General features: G+C 33.6%; 1 protein-coding gene across 2 annotated transcripts; it reads right to left on the bottom strand.

Annotated features, from left to right (window-relative positions):
- Positions 1–3,084: 3,084 nt before the first annotated feature.
- LOC107818696 (uncharacterized) lies at positions 3,085–12,063 on the bottom strand. 2 transcript variants are annotated; one of them, XR_012698860.1, is made up of 12 exons: positions 11,619–12,026; positions 10,047–10,262; positions 8,830–9,942; positions 8,173–8,295; positions 6,955–7,136; positions 6,635–6,866; positions 6,342–6,551; positions 5,797–5,925; positions 4,362–4,430; positions 3,874–3,996; positions 3,598–3,720; positions 3,085–3,516 (listed from the first exon to the last, which is right to left on the bottom strand). XR_012698860.1 is itself a non-coding variant. In XM_016644729.2 (12 exons), the coding sequence occupies exons 1-12, from the start codon at positions 11,859–11,861 to the stop codon at positions 3,349–3,351; spliced, it is 2,859 nt and encodes a 952-aa protein (XP_016500215.1). In that variant the 5' UTR covers positions 11,862–12,063; the 3' UTR covers positions 3,085–3,348. The 2 variants fall into 2 exon arrangements, 1 of the variants encoding a protein (XP_016500215.1); XM_016644729.2 differs by having other exon boundaries at positions 3,598–3,648; positions 11,619–12,063.
- Positions 12,064–19,353: the final 7,290 nt, after the last annotated feature.

The following is a 19,353-nucleotide window of genomic DNA, read 5'->3' on the forward strand; positions in this document are numbered from 1 at the left end:
ATGAAAGTGTTTGATGTTGTACGGAGATTTCGAGATATATATGTCGCGTTCGCAGACCTCGGAGCCCCCCTCTATTCCCTTCTATGTCATTTAACTTCCTTACTTCTGTTGTTAGACTCTTGTGTATAGAGATACTAGTTTCATCTGTAGCTTGTGACTTACGATGTTCTGGGTTTTGGTATTACTGTGTATTTTGAACAGTTAGTTGTTTAATTCATATTTTTATTTTATTATTCCGCAAATTTTAGGCTTACCTAGTCTTAGAGACTAGGTGTCGTCACGACGTCATACGGAGGAAAAATTGGGTCGTGACAATAATGAAGTAAAGTGTTCATACCTTCTGCATATCCGAGATAAACGTGATTTCTTCACCCATCTTAAGGTCCAGTGACATATGTAGATGACTTAAAAACCAGTTCCATGTGACTTTTGTTTCTTTATCTACAATAGCCCGAGCTAATGGATAAAAATGGGTTGCAAAGTCTTGACCAACTCCCACCAAAAGCTGACCCTTAACTTTCCCTTTCAAAAAGTTCCATCCAACCCTATAAAGGGCCTCAACCCACTCTTAAACCCCATCTTCAGTGCATGAAAATATATGTACATCCTTAGGAACCTTCTCTTGCCTTTAGCAAGAGCATCCTTTGATAAGTTAACTATCACATCACTTCCATGATTACTAAACTTCAATTCATTAACATATGCCACCAGCTTATTATATTCATCAGCAAAACTCCCTTCAAGACTCTCCAAAATCAATCTCTTTGCCCTCTTACACTTTGCCTCACTAATATTTACATTAAATGCAGCCTTCAAGCTTGACCTCATCTCTCTAACCTTAATTTTTGGATCATCTTGCAACCCTCTCTTGAAGTATAAAACAATGGTCTTGGTATTAACTCTATGATTCCCATTTGCAGGTTCACAAGTGTGCTCTGAATTTAAGGTCCTGAAATAATCCCCACCTCCTAAAGAATTCCTAGATATGTGACATACAAAAGGGCAACCAGCTTCACAAATGTACCTAAGCCTAGTTGGGTCACTTTTAAATTGCTCTTACCCATAACCATTTGCAAGTGCATACATATTTATCACTTTCCTAGCTTCAGCAATATCTTTGAATGTCATGGACCTATCCAACTCTTTATAGTCAGTCAATTTTTTATTAATGTCTCTCTTCTTTGGTGTAAAAAGTTTCTCTAGTCTATCAGAATCATAGTTTGAAGAAACATCATATTCATTTTCATCACAATTATCACTTTCATCACAATCAATGGCAGCTTCAAATTCATCAGGTTCATCATGCTCATTGAGATAGATTATATTAGGTACATTAATACTTGGCTCACATTCTTCTACAGCAAATATGTTAATAACATTAAACCGGTTGTTAACAAAGTCCAATAAAGTCTTAATGCCATAATCACCTTCTATTTCATAGTATGTACCATAAGGACCATTAACTATCAGTTGTTGGACTCCTATATACCCCAAGTTAGAAACATATTCATCCAATAAATCATTATAGGAAAGCAAGTCAGAGTCAAAACCTTGCTTGGTGTGCACAAATTTTCTTGAGTATGCCCCGAGTGATTTCTTGACCCATTCTCCACCATGATGAAAGACCAAATCCACCAGGACCATTGTCACTAAACTGCAGAATAAAGAATATACATATTTAAGACACACTAAAATCACTTAACGTAAAAAAAATATAGAAACAGTATAAAATACAAACTAAAATGAGACAACATAAACAAACAAAGACTAATGGAAGGCAGAACAAAATAGAATAATTGAAGGTATAGATATAAAGGCAGATAAAGGCATAAATGCAGAATAAAATAGAAGGTACCACACATTGAAAAAGTCAGTCAATTTCAATAAACTAATAGATGCAACCATGGATATGGGGGGCCATACATTAAAGCATTAAAGTAACAAATAAAGTGTCCCCTGCCCCACCCTCCAATAAACAACGCACAAAAGAACAAATGAAAGCCAATACAAAAAATCTGATTCACTTATTTTCTACAAAAAAATAATAATCAAAAGAAGTCGGGACCACAAAATATTAAAATTGAAACTCTAAACCACCGAAGGACTTTTCAATACCAAGAAAGCATAAACCAGATATGAGGCACATGCAAACAAAAAGAATAAAATTACGGTTTAATAATGAAAAACCACATGCAACTGAATACAAACGCAAAACACACACCTACCAGCTTGAAATTATCAACAAAGAAAGGGAGAAGTGAAAACCCTAACCAACCAAGAATAATTCTGAAAACCCTAACTCCAATAAATAATAAATTCGAAACCCTATGACAACTACACTTCGGTTACACACACCTATCAACTTGAAATAATCGATAAAGAAAGGAGGGACTGAAAGCCCTAACCAACCAACAACAAATTTGAAAGGGATTTGAAACCCCAATAAAACTTCACTTCACTTACATACAAGAAAGAGATAAAACTAACAGAAACATCAAGTTTTTTGGAATAACTTCTTAACTTTTGCTTGAAATCTGCACTAGACGCAAGGATTCTACAGACGAGTTTGGTTCTCTTGTTTTCTTTCAAGTACTAGAAGGTTGGACCAAATGAAGGCCTCTACTCGTTTTACACGAGTTATTTCTATTTATTTAGTGGGCAAACTCTTACAGGTCCAAAATTTAGGAGTAAAATTGGATCAATCTAATTTGGGAGTCGAATTAAGACTTTCAACTTAATGGAAAGCTGACACGTGAAAAAAATGGAATGGATCAGCTACCACATTGACCATCCGTTAGGGTTATGAGGCAATTACATCAACTTTGTTAACAGTAGGGTGGGTTTTGGACATAAAGTAAAACGGAGGACAAATATGTACTATTTATAATAGTACAGGGGCAATAATGGCCTTTTCCCCAAAATAAACATATCAAATCACCTTTATTTGTTGCAGCAACTAACCTGCCTAAAATAGATAGAACGTGTAATGGATTTCAAAAATCAGGTTACTAATGAGAATCCAAATTTCTCTTCTAAACCTGACTATTTAAATTTTCTACTTTCTGGCAGCAAGGAGGACTAGTATCAGGACAAAACTCTTGTCATTTAAGAAAAACTCGTCACGGTTGCAATTCAATATGATTGGTATAATAAATCTATTGCTAGTTAGGGCTATAACGCTCTTACGACTAACAAAATTATATACAAATTTTGTATCAAAACTTAAACCGTATTTGCTAAAGCTGTAGGACCAAAATTGTTACCCCCGCCTCTCCTCCAGAAGGACTAAGATGTGAAGACATATATAAAGGTACCAACATAAGGTACAAGTGAAGTTGAGGCTATAAATCATGACCAAACATGTCCTCCATCCAACTTCTTCTGTTTCTTCTTTCTCTTCTTTTCTTGTTTTGTGTCTGCCCTAGCTTCAATACGTTTTGTGTTGCGTGCACGTATCTCCAATAACTTAGCCTTTGCATCACGAAATAGAGCATCCGAACTCATAGACATCAATTGCTGAGACAACAGAGATAGTCAATTCACATCCTCATGAACTTGGAAAAGAGGCTGACAAAATCAAAATCACAAGTGTCTTACCTTGAAATGATCCATTGCAGCAAGGTTGAAACCGAGGGCATCTTTGCATTCCTGTGGTAGTCGGACATGAATTCGTGTCAAAAATAGAATCTCCTATGAGGACAGCGGTTCTCCATTTACATGCTTAATTTTAAAACAATATTAGAATGGGGTGAGGTGTGCAGGTAGTGAAAGTCACGGACATGGTTGAACAGTTTCAATTTTTTCTTTAATTAAAAAGAAAAAAGAATTGGCTAAAATCTCTCAAAAAGTCATAGCAAATGTACTCAAACTTACCTTAACTCTTGCATGAAGAGTTTCTTTTAGAATGGTCAAGAGGGGTCTGGAAGAGACAGTTGAAAGCAGCTGGTGATGATGAAGTTGCAATAGCACTGTCGCTATCCTACAAACAAGCTCCACCTGCAAGAACGGTAGAAGGATAATGACAGAAATTCAAGATTGGACATGGCCTGTAAACTGCAGAAGACAGGAACTTCATTCAAGCAAAGCATACATTGTACAATTACAAGTCAGAAGACAAAAAAAACTACCTTGTTGGTGTAGACGTGCAAAAAAATGTCATTTGCTACTTACCGTACTTTATAGAAACACCAAAAAAAAGAGATTGTTGATTGCTACTGAAATTACCGTTCTCCACTCTTTTGGAGATTGACCTTAATATGAGAGGAGATTCTATTCAATTATTTTGTTTTCAAAAGCTCAAGCACAATATCTGTGTTTACATAAATGTAAAAGTTCTACTTCTCCTGGAAGAAAATATTAACCTTATCTGGGAAACACGCCCAATCCTTCAGGTTCGACAAGAGCTTCAAAGCATCAGAAAAGGGTAAAGCCTGCAAGGATTATTTGAAATAGAATCTTATATATAACACGAAATAGAAATTGACAGGATACAAACAATTTAAACTCAATTGAAAAGGCAAATTCTAAGAGATACCAAATGTTAATATGTGTAAAATTAGGAAAGCTGAATTATGGATTCGGTGGGATTGAGTAGGATAACACATTATTGGAGTGAGATATATAACCCGCATCTCAACCATTAGAGCGAATAGAATAAAGTAAAGCTAGGTTTTTCAATGATGTCACCAACACACATTAGATGATATGATGTAGGAAAAACTTGGGGTATCCCAAGTCTTTTTTCTGGGAGCAATGGTCACATACAGTAATTTGGGATGCCTTCCAACCGGATGGATTTAAGGCACAATATGAATTTTGAGTAAACCACGCAACAATACCCCAAGTCTTTTTTCTGGGTAACACATGATGTAAGCAACCGTGCCTTCCAACCAGATGGATTTAAAAACCTCGTCACAGTTAAGTTTTATGTCAAAGATGCCACACAGCCTTTCGCGTCCAATCAACCCCATTTCAACCACAGATAGGCTCCAGAAACAGAAGCATTTACTAGTGTCCTTACTCGAAGCTGGAAAAAGTTAGTTCAGTTTGATTAATACTTGCTTACATCTAGTGACAACTATCACGTGTATCCTTCCTCAAAGAAACAGAGACCAATTATAAATAACAAAAGATATTATTCCAAAAAATGCTAGAAACACAAGTATGAAAGAATTATAAAACCCTTTGCCATTGAACTTAAGAATTCCATTTCCGCTAGTTTCAAATTAATTCATAGTACCGGGCCTTATTCACTGGTTTTTGTTATTGTTTTTCATCTATTTTCTGGTTCTTATGATGCTGCTATTATTCCTATGGTTCTATTGATGGTACTGATATATTGTCTCTTTTCGTCTTCTTGAGCCGAGGGTCTTTCGGAAACAGTCTCTCTACTCTCCGAGGTAGGGGTAAGGTCTGCGTGTACACTCTACCCTCCCCAAACCTCACTTGTGGGAACTCACTGGGTTGTTGTTGTTGTACTGCCCTGAAAAGGACGTTTTATCTCTTATTACGCACCATCAGAAGTTAAAAGGGACAGACCTATAAACTTCCCAATATCAAAATAAACCAAAAGTAACCAAGGGCCCAACATTTAGGCACTGTATCTCCAAGTACAATTTGCAAACTTAAGCTCAATAAACTATGCATGGCCAAAGCTATAGCCTCAAATGTATGGAATCACCACAATGATATTTGAATTGAAACATTTAAATAATAACATTTCAGGTCAGGAAAAAATACTAAAAAGACTGATTTTCCTAATTAAAAGGAAACATTTACTTCAAAATAATCACTTACCAGCAACGTTTGCTCCAGATCATTAGTATGAACACTCGATAATGCACGAAGAACATAATCAGAAGGAGAAAGTCCAAGCATGAGAACATTGGGCCTGAATTCTGAAACTCTGCCCTTTGATTTGTCCTCCTAAATGTTGAAAATAGTATTTGCCATTCAAGAAATTACAAAGTCAAAGTTATGATAACAGTTTCATTTTTTAATAAAAAGAATAATTAACTAACCACTTATTACCTTCCACATCCATTCACCCAGTTTCAAAGAAAAAGGAGAGCGAAGAAAAGGCGCAAACATTCAGATAACCACCTCTTTTGACAACCTTTGTTTAGTTTTTGTTCTTTATTAAAATCGTGTTCATTAGTTGCACCAAAAATCTTCTGGATGATTCAAAATCATTTAACAATGTTGTACCAAGTAGGTTGAAGTCTATACAAAAAGATTACATAAATCCTAAAATCACTCTACTTTAATTTCATTCTATTAACTCTTTTTCCCTGTAAAGGAAGATCAGTAAGAAGATGCCTCCAAGTAAGCAGAAGGCAAACCTCATGTTCAGCAATTCGTTTCAGTTCCGCTTCAGCCATATCCAGTGCGTCAATGATAGAATCTGTAGCAGTAAGAGTCTCTTGAGTCTTTTTCCCCGCTAATGCCACAGCTCCCTCCTCTGGAAGTTCTTCCTTTGGTCCATACTTATTCTCAAATGCATTGTCAATGTCTGATTCAAACATCTCTTCCAGTCTCTTTTCTTTCTCTTCCTGCAAATCCAAGTAGCAACTTATAATTCTTTGCTTAAACTGTCTAAAACTGATGCAGTATTTCAGACATTAAAACAGAATACCTCAAGAAAAAATGGTTCTTCAGTACGATCCCATCGACGTATGGACCGATCATGAGATCCTGTAACAATAAAATCACCACGGTTGCTAACACCAAGACACCAAACTTCAGCATGGTGACCTTCAAGGGTTAAAAGCAACTCAAACTTGTCAGCATCCCAGTATTTCACCAGACGATCTTTCCCCACAGTGAAAAAGTAATGGGTGTTGCGCACAAACTTAACTCCCATAACGCTGCCATGGAAACAGATTATCAGCATTGGTTAGCTGTGAAACGTTACCTAGTGGAATACTAGATTACTTAATGCTTTAATCAAAGCACCTATCAGCATGCGCGAAAAGTGACTTATGGCAATCCCCGAAATCTAGACCCCAAATCTTCACATTTTTGTCTCCAGAGCCACTGACAAGCAGATCCCCATCTGAAGAAATATCCATACACAATACAGGCAGCTTATGACCGTAGAGTGAAAGAAAGAACTTGAGTGAATCCATATAGAAGACCTGAAAACGTATGACATCATAAGTATTAGGTCCAAATAAGACCAGAAAAAAATAAGAGCAGTGATATGAAGTAAAACACAAATGCATTTGGTAGACTGCAACACAATGATGCAGCAGAAAAACAAACTGAATTAAAAGTTAACAGTGTAATGAAAACAACCTAGATATGAAGCTAGATAGAATTTTGGGAGCTGACTTAAGAATCTAGTCTCAGTTTCAAACCGTTTCCAGGCTGTTCAAATGGATCTAAGTTAGGGAACAGGATATTTTGGGAAGTAGTTTGACTTTTGCTAAGGACCTTAAGGGTTAAACCTCAGGTTTCTCTGTTCAGCTTATTAGCATGGCACTTTAACCGGAGAAAACCATTGTTTGATTTTGCCTGAGAAGTTCTAATCTTTTGTTTTACTGATAAAGAGAAGTTCTGATCTTTTGTTACTTCCAGATCCTACATCAGTGAATAATAGTTTTCCTGCTTTCTGCTAGACCAACTATCAAGATGAAAGCCCAAAATATTGGGAAAAATCACCTTCTGTAATGGTGAAAACCACTTTTCTTCTATGCCATAAGCTTACAGGTAGCTGGTAAAGCAGCAAAAATAAACATATGGCATACAGAAGCACTGAGCTTCTCTAGTAATTAAAATTAGACTCTGAATTAAGCAGAAAGATAAATGGGTGAACAAAGCCAATTGCAAAGCTAAAGAAACTGATATGACAAGCAGCATTTGTTTCTAAAAGCCTAGGTACCAAATAAGGTTTCTACCCACCATCTTGGAAACCGACAATGAAAATGTAGTTGACTTTTGTAGGTAATATGCCTATCACTATCAAAGAAATTACTTAAGAAGAGCTTAACTAATAATGTTAGGCAAAACCTTTTTTTTATATAAATAATGTTACACCAAGACATTTGATCAGGTAATTTCACAAATACTTCATAAAGAATACTTCCAAGCCCCAAGAGATGAGAATTTCTACTTTAAAGCTGTTCAGAAATCACAATATAGACCGACCATTCAAATAAGTCAGGCTGTTACCTTTACTGTGCTATCCAACAAGGCAACAGCAATATATTTACCATCAGGGCTCACAGCAACGACTAGAACATCTTCATTCATTTTTAAGCTCCTTGTAGCAGATGCAGTTAAATGCTTAGACCCCTGTAAGTCAATAAATTAAACACATGATTACTCCCAAGCAGGCAGCAAGAACAGAGATTCTTTTATCCAGCAGAAACTAGCATGTTAAGAAACAAGACCATGGTTGAAAGAATCCCAATCCAATTTTGCATTCTAGGATTTGACATATGTATATTAGATAAATGCCTATTCAGCGGAGAACCTCGTATGCTGTTCGAACCTCCATAGAATTGCAGTAATCAGTTATTATATGCTACTATTTCTTTTGTACAAAAGCATTATTATAGCCCCTCTTTTAAGAAGTATAAGAGCACCACTACAGCTGTTGAGCAATTGTATTAGTATGTGGTAAAGTGTAAATAATCTGTTTTCATAGGAATCCAGAGATCTCTATTAAGATCCTAATCCATCCAACATGAAATCCCAACATGAAAAACTAAAGTGCAGATAACAGCAGTACACTGTCAAGAAAGATGGAGATGTACAGTAATTTAGCATGAGTCATCCATGTTTGGCAATTTGGCATATGTTTGAATATAGAGAAAGCTTACGCACTTCACCAGCCTTTTGTACCATTTGGAATTCCCAGAATTTAATGTCATGATCGGCACTGCCGGTGAGAAAACCTGTACCATCTGGAGTTAAAGCAATCGACTGAACAGAACCGCCGTGGGCTTCCACTACATCCACACAAGTACCGCTTCTAACGTCAATAAATTCCAGAGTCCCACCTTTTGTACCGACGACCGCATACTTGTTACCTGGAACAAACAGTCCACAAAGACCATATCCTGAATCAATAGTGCGGAGGCAAGAACCAGTAGTAGGGTTCCATATTTTAATTGCACTATGACTAGTTGTCATCAAAAGAGTGTTATCTGAGCTGAGAGTAACACTTCTGATATCAGAGCGATGCCCCTGAAGCTCAATAGCACTCAATTTAGTAGTTGAACTGCTTTCTATAGCATGAAATTCCAACAAATTATTGTTCAAAGACAGTGCTAAGGTAGCCAGTGAGTTCTTTGAAGTGACTGGGGAGAAAGAAATTGAGGAGATCTTCTTTCCAGCCCGTAGAATCTGAAGAAGCTTGAAGATATCCATGACTGTAACAACAGGATTGCTGCCTTCTTCAGCTCCAATATCTGTCTCTCCTTTATCCGTTGCCTCAAGGCCTTCTTTGGCAGCTTTCTTCTCCTTCTTTCTACTGATTCTTCTTTTTGCTTTGCGTTTAGATTCAGACTCATCCAGCACACGGAATATTTCCACCGTCTTCCCTGCAACTTGACAAGCCAGCAGGTTTCCAGACTTATTAAACCTCACTGTTCCAACTCTATCCTTGCTTTGACGTTGAATTTCACCAAATGACTTTAATACTTCCCATTTGTTTTCAGTAGGCAAGTCCTTATTTACATCTGTTTCGCTTTTGTTTGCAATCAATTGTCCATCAGCTAAATCATGCTTTATAGTGTAAAAACGAAGCTCAGGGTCAGCTGAACCAGTGACAAGATATCTTTCCTCAGGGTCAATATCTATGGACCAAATTTCAGTATGATGACCACTTATAATCTGCATGCAATGTTGAGTATCAAGATCCCATACCCTCAAAAACTTGTCCTTAGAAGCTGTTACCAGCTTTTTGCCAGAATCCAAGAAAACAAGATCAGTAACCTGCAGCACGGATGGCAATGGAACAAAATTAGAATTTCACAAGTGACACGTGACAAAGTCAGAAAAGAAAAGTACATCACTCCTAATTTCAAGGTAGTATGAACCTGATCACGATGTCCCCGAAGGCGAAACAGACCAGACTCACCCACCACATCCCATAAAATAATGTCATTATCTTTGCTTCCTGATGCAAGCAATGATCCAAGCTTATTGAATCGAAGGGCGGTCACAGCCCCTTTATGCCCATTCAGTGTGGTTTCACATATCCCTTTCTCGGAATCCCATATTCTAATGCTTCCATCAGCATAACCACTTGCTATCTGCAATTAAATCCACCTTATCATTACTAAAACCATGAAAATAAATCTTAAGTTTCACAGCCATTTCCTATGAAACAAAACAATATAAGACACAAATATATTGAGTCTGATCACACAAAGAGGGCTAACAAAAACAGTGACCTCAGAACACATCTTGTCATTTTAGCTTTCATGCTTCCCTACGCCAAAGTTATTTGCTACAACAACTTACATTTCAAGATGCAACTATATCTTAGATAAAATAGTACCATAACTACAGCACATGTATCGCTACAAATAAATCTAATGTTGAAAATATTCCTTTTAATAATCGAGAAATCTGTTGTTTGTAGTTTTGAAACTCAATGGATAATGTAATTTCTCCTCTACTCTTCTACACGTTATTGCGAACTCGTGATGTGCCCATACCACAAGTCATGTACTGTACCACCTTTACTGTTGAACCAAAGCCTTAGAAGCATACAGGAAATAATACTTGACAAAAAAAAAAGGTAGTCGTGCACAAAGCATCCTACATTCACACGGGATCTGAAGGAGGCCTGCACCCCATGGAGTGTGATATAGACAGCCTACCCCAATGCAAGCATTAGTGGCTGCTTCCACGGCTCGAACCCGTGACCTATAGGGTCACAGTGGGTCAACTTTACCGTTGCTCCAAGCTCCCCTTCACAGGAAATACTTATCGGAAAAAAATTAATACTGGAAATAAGGTTTTCCCGTTTATCATACTCGTATCAGAAACTATTTAAAAATCATATCAATCAATAAAATACACCTCTTGGGATTGGCTATATGAAATGTCCATATTCATTCTGCCTAATTGGACCTATTTCTTTCCACCACTCAATAAACACACGCCCTAATGTAAGTGAAATAATAACAACTAATAACTCTCAATTAATTGGTACCAGATCACGTAGACAGCTCGAACCAAGCTAGTATTGCTACATGCTATGTTTTCTCCACCATTCTAGCGGTAGCAGAGTCACAGCCAATTAAGGGGGGTAAACTCTATTGGAAAATCCTACTGACATAAATAGGGCAAAAATAATTTTTTTCCCAAGTATATATAAACTTTTGGATCCCCTAACGCAACGGAAGTAACAAAGATAGTTCAAAAATTGCTTTAGGTCACAGGTTCAAATTTTTTGAATCCCCTTACTAAAATTCCTGGCTCCGATCGCTCATAGGTTGACGGGTCGAGTGTTTGCTGTCATTGTGTTATTATCTTGGGTCATTAAAGATAACAATATAATGAGCACGTGTCTCTAACAATATGAAAACTTACAGCTTACGGAGAAATGCAACCAAAAATAAAACTGAGACAAAAAAAAAAGGAAGGAAAGAGGGATTTACAAGGGATGAAGAAGAGGAAGCGATTGAAGTAACGGCAACGGAGGAGCCTTTAGAGTTAGATGAAGGTGAAGGAGGAGCTAGGGTTTTGGTGCAAACACCCTGCCTCACATGCCATACGCCGACTTTCTCTAACGCCGCCGTTAACAAGTGTTTGCCGGAGCTGTCGTAGGCGATATTTGATTCCCCCGATACTATTACCCCAAACGACGACGCCGGCTCATACCGGAGATACGCCTTCACCATTGCTTGCTGTTTTTTTCCTCTCTTTTTTTCTTCACCTGTTCTCAGCAATGGTGTGGAAGTGGAAGTGGAACTTATCAGGGCTAGGGTTTAGGGTTTAAGCACTCTTTCTCGTTTTGTTTTCTCTTCTTCTTTTTTTCCATTCTTATTTTCTTCTTTTTCGTTTTTTTTCTTTTTCTAATTTCTCAGTTTTTGTTTAATTGGAAGCGGAGGGGAGAAAAATCGAAATTCGGAAGTCTATGTGGGCTTTTTTTGGGGATAATTGCATAAAAGTACAGATCACATAGGTGTTTTTCATCCGCATAGCCATCATTTTATATTTTCATTCTTATAGCCCATGAAACTCTCATAATATGACATTATCGCCTGGATATAATTTTATAGATTTATATATGATTATTTTGTTCTTTGCAGATAACCAGCTTAAATTGATCATATATATTCCTATTGCAACTACAACAATGCAATCCAACTATAATTCAACTTGAAAAAAAATTAAATTTTCTTCTTTCCCAAGTTCTAAATAGCAGAAACAAAAGAATAAAAAATAAAAATTGAAAAAAATTGCTACAAGTTTGCAATTTGGCAGAGAAATCACCAAAAAAATTGACTTTATACATCGATTGTTCAAGAAAAAGTGAGAAAAATTTATTTTCAGTTTTAAGTCCGTATATGTTGTACATGTATAAAAATGTATAACTATGTATAAACTCGTATGTGAAAAAGGAACTTACTTCAAAGAGAAAGTCCATTGCACCAAAGTCGAACAGAAATCGTGAATAGAAAGAGTAATGTTGTATAAAACTATTTACACACCTAATATACAACATTATATACTTATTATAATTTTGTATAATATTGTATAATGATGCATAATGTTGTATAATGTTGTACACAAAAAGTGAATTTCACCTTCAATTTTCTTTTTCAACTGGTATGATTCTCAAAACCAACGTTAATCATGCTCAATCAACCCAGTATTCTCGATTTAAGTTACTAAAAGCTTTTTTAATATTTTTAGCTTCACCCAAATAATTTCACCGGTATTAATTAATACCTATTTGATTTTTTTCACCAAAATACATCTTCCTCAAATCTGTTAAAAAAACTCATAAATTGAAATAACTTTAAAATGTTAGTGTAGAACTTCATTCTTGAAGAAATTTCAACAAAAATCAAGAACCCAGTTCGGTTTTTTCAATCCAGAATTTCAATCTTGAAGAAATTTCAAAGAGTTGCAATGTAGTCCAACTGAACCAAATCTCTAGGTTGAAACTTCTTGGATCAATTAATTTCAATAGCACCCACTCAAATTTGAGCACGATTCTTTCATAAATTTCCAGATCTAAAAAGCTTCTAGCTCCCTCAACCTAATTTTTTGTTTGGATATCAAAATCTTGACTTCATAACAAACTTAGGAGAGGTGGCTAGTGGAGTGGAGAGAAGAAGAGGAGAAAATATAGAAGAGATGAGTGAAGATTGTTTGGGTTAAATATTGAAACTTTTATTTCAAGATATATACAATATGGGCCTCAGCGGGTAAAATCCTAAAATATGGGCTCTTTATGGCTATAGAACTGAGTCGGGTGAAATACAGTGTAATTGTTCCTTTTTTGGGGGGTTGGGGGGGAGGGGGCAAATAGCACTTTTAGTCCCCGAGTTAATGATATATTTTGTTTTTAGTTTTTGTGTTATTCTAGTTATCATTATTAACTTTTGAGGAATTTTCATAAAGTACTATAGTTTAGAGCCTGATAATGATATTTTGCCTAAATATTATTTGTAGCTATTATTCAATTATTACCAGCTTGTATCACTTATAGTAAAAAGTGCAACGAATACAACCAAGGCGAAATGTAGAAATATAAAAAAATAAAATGCTTTTGTCCTCCGCTAACTAAGCAGGCACTCTAACCAACTGATCTACGAGGGCTTGTTGCTCTCTTATTTTAGTTCAAAATAATTAATCTCTTATTTCATGGATTTATTATAAAGTTCAAATATAGTTATGGATGGTAAATTTACTGAAAGTATAGCTATGAATGATATATACAGTGTATATATTTGATGTATCGCCTAATTTTCACTTAATTATTAAATTGTGTGAATGATTTCAGTCCTTCGACTAATTTGAACCCTTAAGAAGTTTAATGGCACGTTTACTGCTGTAAAGGGAAATTTAGGTATTTAAAATTTAATGCATTTAAAGTAAAAAGAACCTTAAAAAAATAGATCACTAGTCCTGCGAAAATACCTTACGGATATTTATATCAAGCCAATGAATATAAGAGATTTTTACCTTCCTATACACTATTTGAAAACTTTATTACCCTCTTTATCAATTATATACAAATAAGTTTTAAATGAGTATCCCTTTATATTAGGAATTGAATAAGGAATATCAGTTATTTCCTTATCCCTTTGTACTTGTCCACTCTCTCTCTGTCTCTCTCTCTCTGTCTCGATGTTCTATGTTTTTTTATGCTTTCTTGTTGTAAATAGTTTCAATGAAATTCATCAATGAATTTTAATTGTTTTAACTTAGCAATCTTTGTTCATGTTGCATAATTGGTGTTCAAATTGAAATTGTCAATCAACAAAATTTGAAGGTATTTGACTCTCCATCATTGACAACCATTAAAAACCTTTGAAGCTTTGAAATCGAATTTGGGTTTTCAAAAATCATTATTTGTTTGGATTGGGTGTTATTGCAAACAATTGGGAATATTGTTTGGAGTTTATATCTCAATTTTGAGGGTGTTTTGGTAAAGAATAGACTTGTTTTTGACTGAATTTCAAATTGAAACTTAGAAGAAGAAGAAGAAGAAGAAGAAGAAGAAGAAGAAGAAGAAGAAGAAGAAGAAGAAGAAGAAGACATGGCATACAATATACCTACGAAATTATAGTAAAGTTGTATTATAATTATATGTAAATTATATTCAGTTGTAGTTATATATATATATTTATTTCAATGTTGCATCAAAGTTGAAAAATAATTGTATAATGTATGAATCGTTGTATAAAATTTGTATTTAAGTTACCAATACTATCTTTTTATATAAAGTTGTTGATATGTATCAAAATTGTACTAAGAGAGTATGTTTTGATTGGGATTTTAGAGATGAAGAAACACACACCACAGACAAAACATATACAAATCAGATACAAAATATATACAAAAGGCATATTGTATAAAAATTATATTTAAGTTGTATGATATTTTAGTTATATTTAACTGGATAGAAATAATATATGAAAGTTGTAGATAAATTATAATAATTTGTATAATATATAATTAGTCGTGTGAAGTTTATTTTTACTATGTATAAATTATATACCAAATATACAAAAGACATATTGTATAAAAATTGTATTTAAATTGTATGATATTGTAGTTGTATTTAACTGGATAGAAATAATGTATGAAAGTTGTAGATAAGTTGTATAATATATAATTAGTTGTATGAAATTTATTTTCACTATGTATGTTGTTGTAGATATTCAAATTTGCATTAAATTTATATGAAATTTATTTTTAATTTGTATGTTGATGTACTATATATTGTTCTTAGAGATAGAGATTTTATGTGTTTAATTTGAATATAAATATGCAATGAAATTTAGATTCAGTAGAAGTTCTCTTTTAGATCTTGCTAAAATCCGTCCCAAATTCTCCTTAACTTTCTATATAAAACAATTCACACTATGCAATAAGCAGTTCAAAAACTAAAAGCAAAATGTGCAACTTTTTTAATAAAAAAAATTAATAATCTTGCTAGCTTTATTAATTTGTATGTGATTCTTCTTCAACAATATCTATGAAATAATAAGCAAAATTTATTTCGATGGCAATGTAAGATACTATAGGTGCCGTCAACAGTGGGTTTTTTTCTTTGGGATAAGTCACAATGAAAATTTTTATACTTCCTGCATCCTATTTCATTTTTACTTCTTTATGTTAAAATCCGTCCCAAAATATGCAATTACTTGATTTGTTTTGTGAAAAATGTTGACTGTTGGGAGTATCATTGGTCCTAATATTATGGAGAGAAGAGGGGAGAGAGGAGAGAAAAAAGAAAAAGGGTGCAACTAAATCCCTTGATTGAAGGCGCTAATAATGGATTGAGAACCTTTTAATACGGAATGTATATAATTTGTAAGTAATCCTTGTTTATGGCGGGTAATATACAAAATTAGAACAATTTTGGTATATAAGTTTCAAATATTATATAGGAATGAAAAAAATTTCTAAATATAAAACATATGTCTTACATTTCTTTTTAATAGTTATCCATAATTAATTGATATGTATTCTCACTATGATTTGTTAATATCTGCTTCAGTCACAGTAAAGGATGGCTACTATTTATGCAACTTGCATAGCACTACTTTACACCACTTTTTTCCTATAAGAAGTTTTCGAGAAAATAGGAGAAAGCCAAAAAAAAAAATAGAAAAAGAATTCAGGTTGCAGCTTAGATTTTTCAACATTTATATGCATGATTTTTTCTCAGAAAGACTAGCATGAAATTGAGTTGAGGAAATTTCAAGATCTGATATTCTACTTCGAATTTGGAATTTCAATTTTGATCAAGCACATCAAATTTGTTTCAAATGATCTTAAATTTAAAATAAAGCCTCAAAATACCAACATAAAAAATTCCCAATCGCCAATTTAAAAAGACGTATTTGTCTTCTTCAACTCTTTTTAAGGACCAACAATAATTTATTTGAAAATATTAAAGCAAGTCACTAAATTAGTGTTTGAATTAAAAAACTAACACAAATTATACATATTCAAACGATTTTATAATGACCAATCATTAACTTTCAATTTTTACCCCAAACAATAATTTTAAGCTTTTCCTTGGCGTCTATAAAACTAAAAAGTCAATTTTAATAACAAATTAAAGAACAGCGATAATGTTTAAGGACCAGTCCCACTGGGCGAAACCAGTACAATTAGCTAAAAAATTTATCGTAAAAATAGTACGGACTAGCCAGTGTTCGAACTGATAATTACAAAATAGCCAGTATTTGCGAAGTCATTGAAAATTAGTCACTATTTTGCTGCAACATATAAAATTCCGGCATAATATATTGAAGATTGGTGCATCTGTGTATGAACTTCCAGCATATTATGCTAGAACTCCAGCACACATAAAGTTTCAGCATAATATACTGGAGATTGGAGCACCTGTGTATGAACTTCCAGCATATTATGCTGGACTAATATATTATGCTGGAAGTTCACATGTAAAAAATTCAAACTCCAGTATATTATGCTAGAATATTTTCCAGATTTTGAACAATGTTTTCGTTAAGATTTATCTTAACATGAAAAATGGTTAAATTTCGAGTACTTTTGAAAGTGTGACTGTTTTTTAATTACTACTTGTAAATCTCGATATTTTTGAATTTCACCCAAATTTATCAGTAGAAAAATGGGTTGGACCTGGACTTACTTGGGCCAACCATCGGACAAGCTAGATATGTTATCTAGACTTCATCAAGACGTAACACACTTCTCTTTGGAAACTAATATGATAATTCTCTTAATGTTAGTATATGCTAATCAAAATAAAAAATTAAATCATTAGACATTCTAAAGAGATTAGCTTATGTAAGTTGTAACTAAACTTAAGCCTGTTTGTTAATACATCTATACATTTCTCTGTTAGCCTAGTTTGTTTGGTATGGTACATCACTAACTTCCTAATTAATAAGGATACACTTGTATTTTCCATGTATATATACATGTCTCACCTCTAACAACTTGTTTGGATGGTTGTTACCTGTTGTATTGTATCGTATTGTTAATTTAAATACAATGTTTGTTTTGACGGTTACTTAAATTTTATTATATCGCATTGTTAAATTCATCGTTACGTAACGATGAAAAGTGTTACTTTATGTAATGACGGATTTAGTGTGGTGGCGTCGTTACCTTATTTTTTCTCTCATTTTGCCCTTCTTTATAATTAAATAATCATATTTTTGCAAGTTTATTCTTTATATTTTCGGTGCATGACATCTTGAAACGACGGCAAAAGATACAATCTATCCAAATATTGTATTCATCAAACATTATAATACAATACAATACAGTATAATATAATACGATACATTATGAAACGATATGTAACAACCATTCAAACAAGGTGTAAATGTAACTAAGAGGTTAAATTATCATTGTCTTTCTGATTTACTTTTGCAACTCAGCCATATCACTTTAAGCAGTAACTTTTTATATAGATAATTTCAGCTGCAGTTTTTTATTCTGTCTCTTATATAAACTACCTGTATGGCTTTTTTGTACCTTTAGTACTAGTGTATTTTCGTATTTTTTATTTTTATAATATTTTTTCAGCTTGTTTTGTTTTGCTTCGGTTATCTTTGTTTGGAATGTGGTTATTGCTTCTTTTTATATGGATTCTCCTTTGTCGTATTTCTTTATCTAAATTGCCGTGATTATTCTTTTATTGAGCCAAAAATTTATAAAAAATAGCATTTCTATCTTCACAGAATAAAGATAACTCGTGGAACTACACGAGTGTGTCGTTATTATCGTTGGGTCTCATATACGACGTTTCAGATGGTAGACACATCACATGGATAGTAGAGAAAAAAACTTGAATTGAACCTTTTTGGTTGGTAGATGTGATCTGAATTAAGCATTGAGAGCCACAAATATAAATCATAGAATTCTATTTATTCTTTTCTCCAATATACACTGACATGAATTCATGTGTGTGTTACACTCTCAATAATCAGGAATTTGGTTGAAGACAACTGTAAAGATTATTTTCCAAAACTAAACTCGTAGGGCATCTCTGACGCTAATTGCATTTGTTATAATGCGTATGATTTTTGGAGTAATTGGTTTGGAGCGATACTATTCATCTCATCTATTACTAATCTCTATTATTATTATTTTTTTATTTATTATTATTTATTTTTTTAACTCTTTTAATTTATCTCTTTATATATACCTAATTATGTTTATGTAATATCATTAATTCTTTATAATATTAATTTACATCTTAACTTTGGCGTATAATTTTGATAAATTAGTTTTTGTGCATTTATTATTTTTTACATAAAATTATAAGTTAATTTTATTATAAGTTATAATTGTACAAAAAATATATAATCATCTCAAAAAATGAATGGTGCAAATATAAAATATTAGATGTTGCTAAAATTGAAAGGTACGAATATAAAATATTAGATGTTGCTAAAATTAAAAAGTGAAAATTAAAAATACAATAAATGAAAATATATTAAAATTAAAAATACATTAAATTAAAATACATAAAAAATAAAACTACAGTAAATAGTATAATAACTTAGTAGGGAGGTATGTTGTTTCCAGATATACCAAAATTATTATAGTATTGAGTGAATGGGGCCGAGGATTGTTGTGGTTGTGACTGTGAAAATTGTTGACTTCTTTTATACATTATTCGTTGTTGTTCTTGTCGCAAAAATTCAC

The sequence above is a fragment of the Nicotiana tabacum genome, chromosome 2 (genome assembly GCF_000715075.1).
Source record: "Nicotiana tabacum cultivar K326 chromosome 2, ASM71507v2, whole genome shotgun sequence".
Classification (NCBI taxonomy): domain Eukaryota; kingdom Viridiplantae; phylum Streptophyta; class Magnoliopsida; order Solanales; family Solanaceae; genus Nicotiana; species Nicotiana tabacum.

What these genes read in the sequence shown, in the direction of transcription:
- LOC107818696 (XM_016644729.2), bottom strand. Translation starts at nt 11,861, where the DNA reads ATGGTGAAGGCGTATCTCCGGTATGAGCCGGCGTCGTCGTTTGGGGTA. An exon ending in TGTTGGATAGCACAGTAAAG is followed by an intron (nt 7,137 to 8,172) that starts GTAACAGCCTGA and finishes ATACGTTTTCAG; the next exon opens with GTCTTCTATATGGATTCACT. An exon ending in GGGCGTGTTTCCCAGATAAG is followed by an intron (nt 3,997 to 4,361) that starts GTTAATATTTTC and finishes CCGTTCTTGCAG; the next exon opens with GTGGAGCTTGTTTGTAGGAT.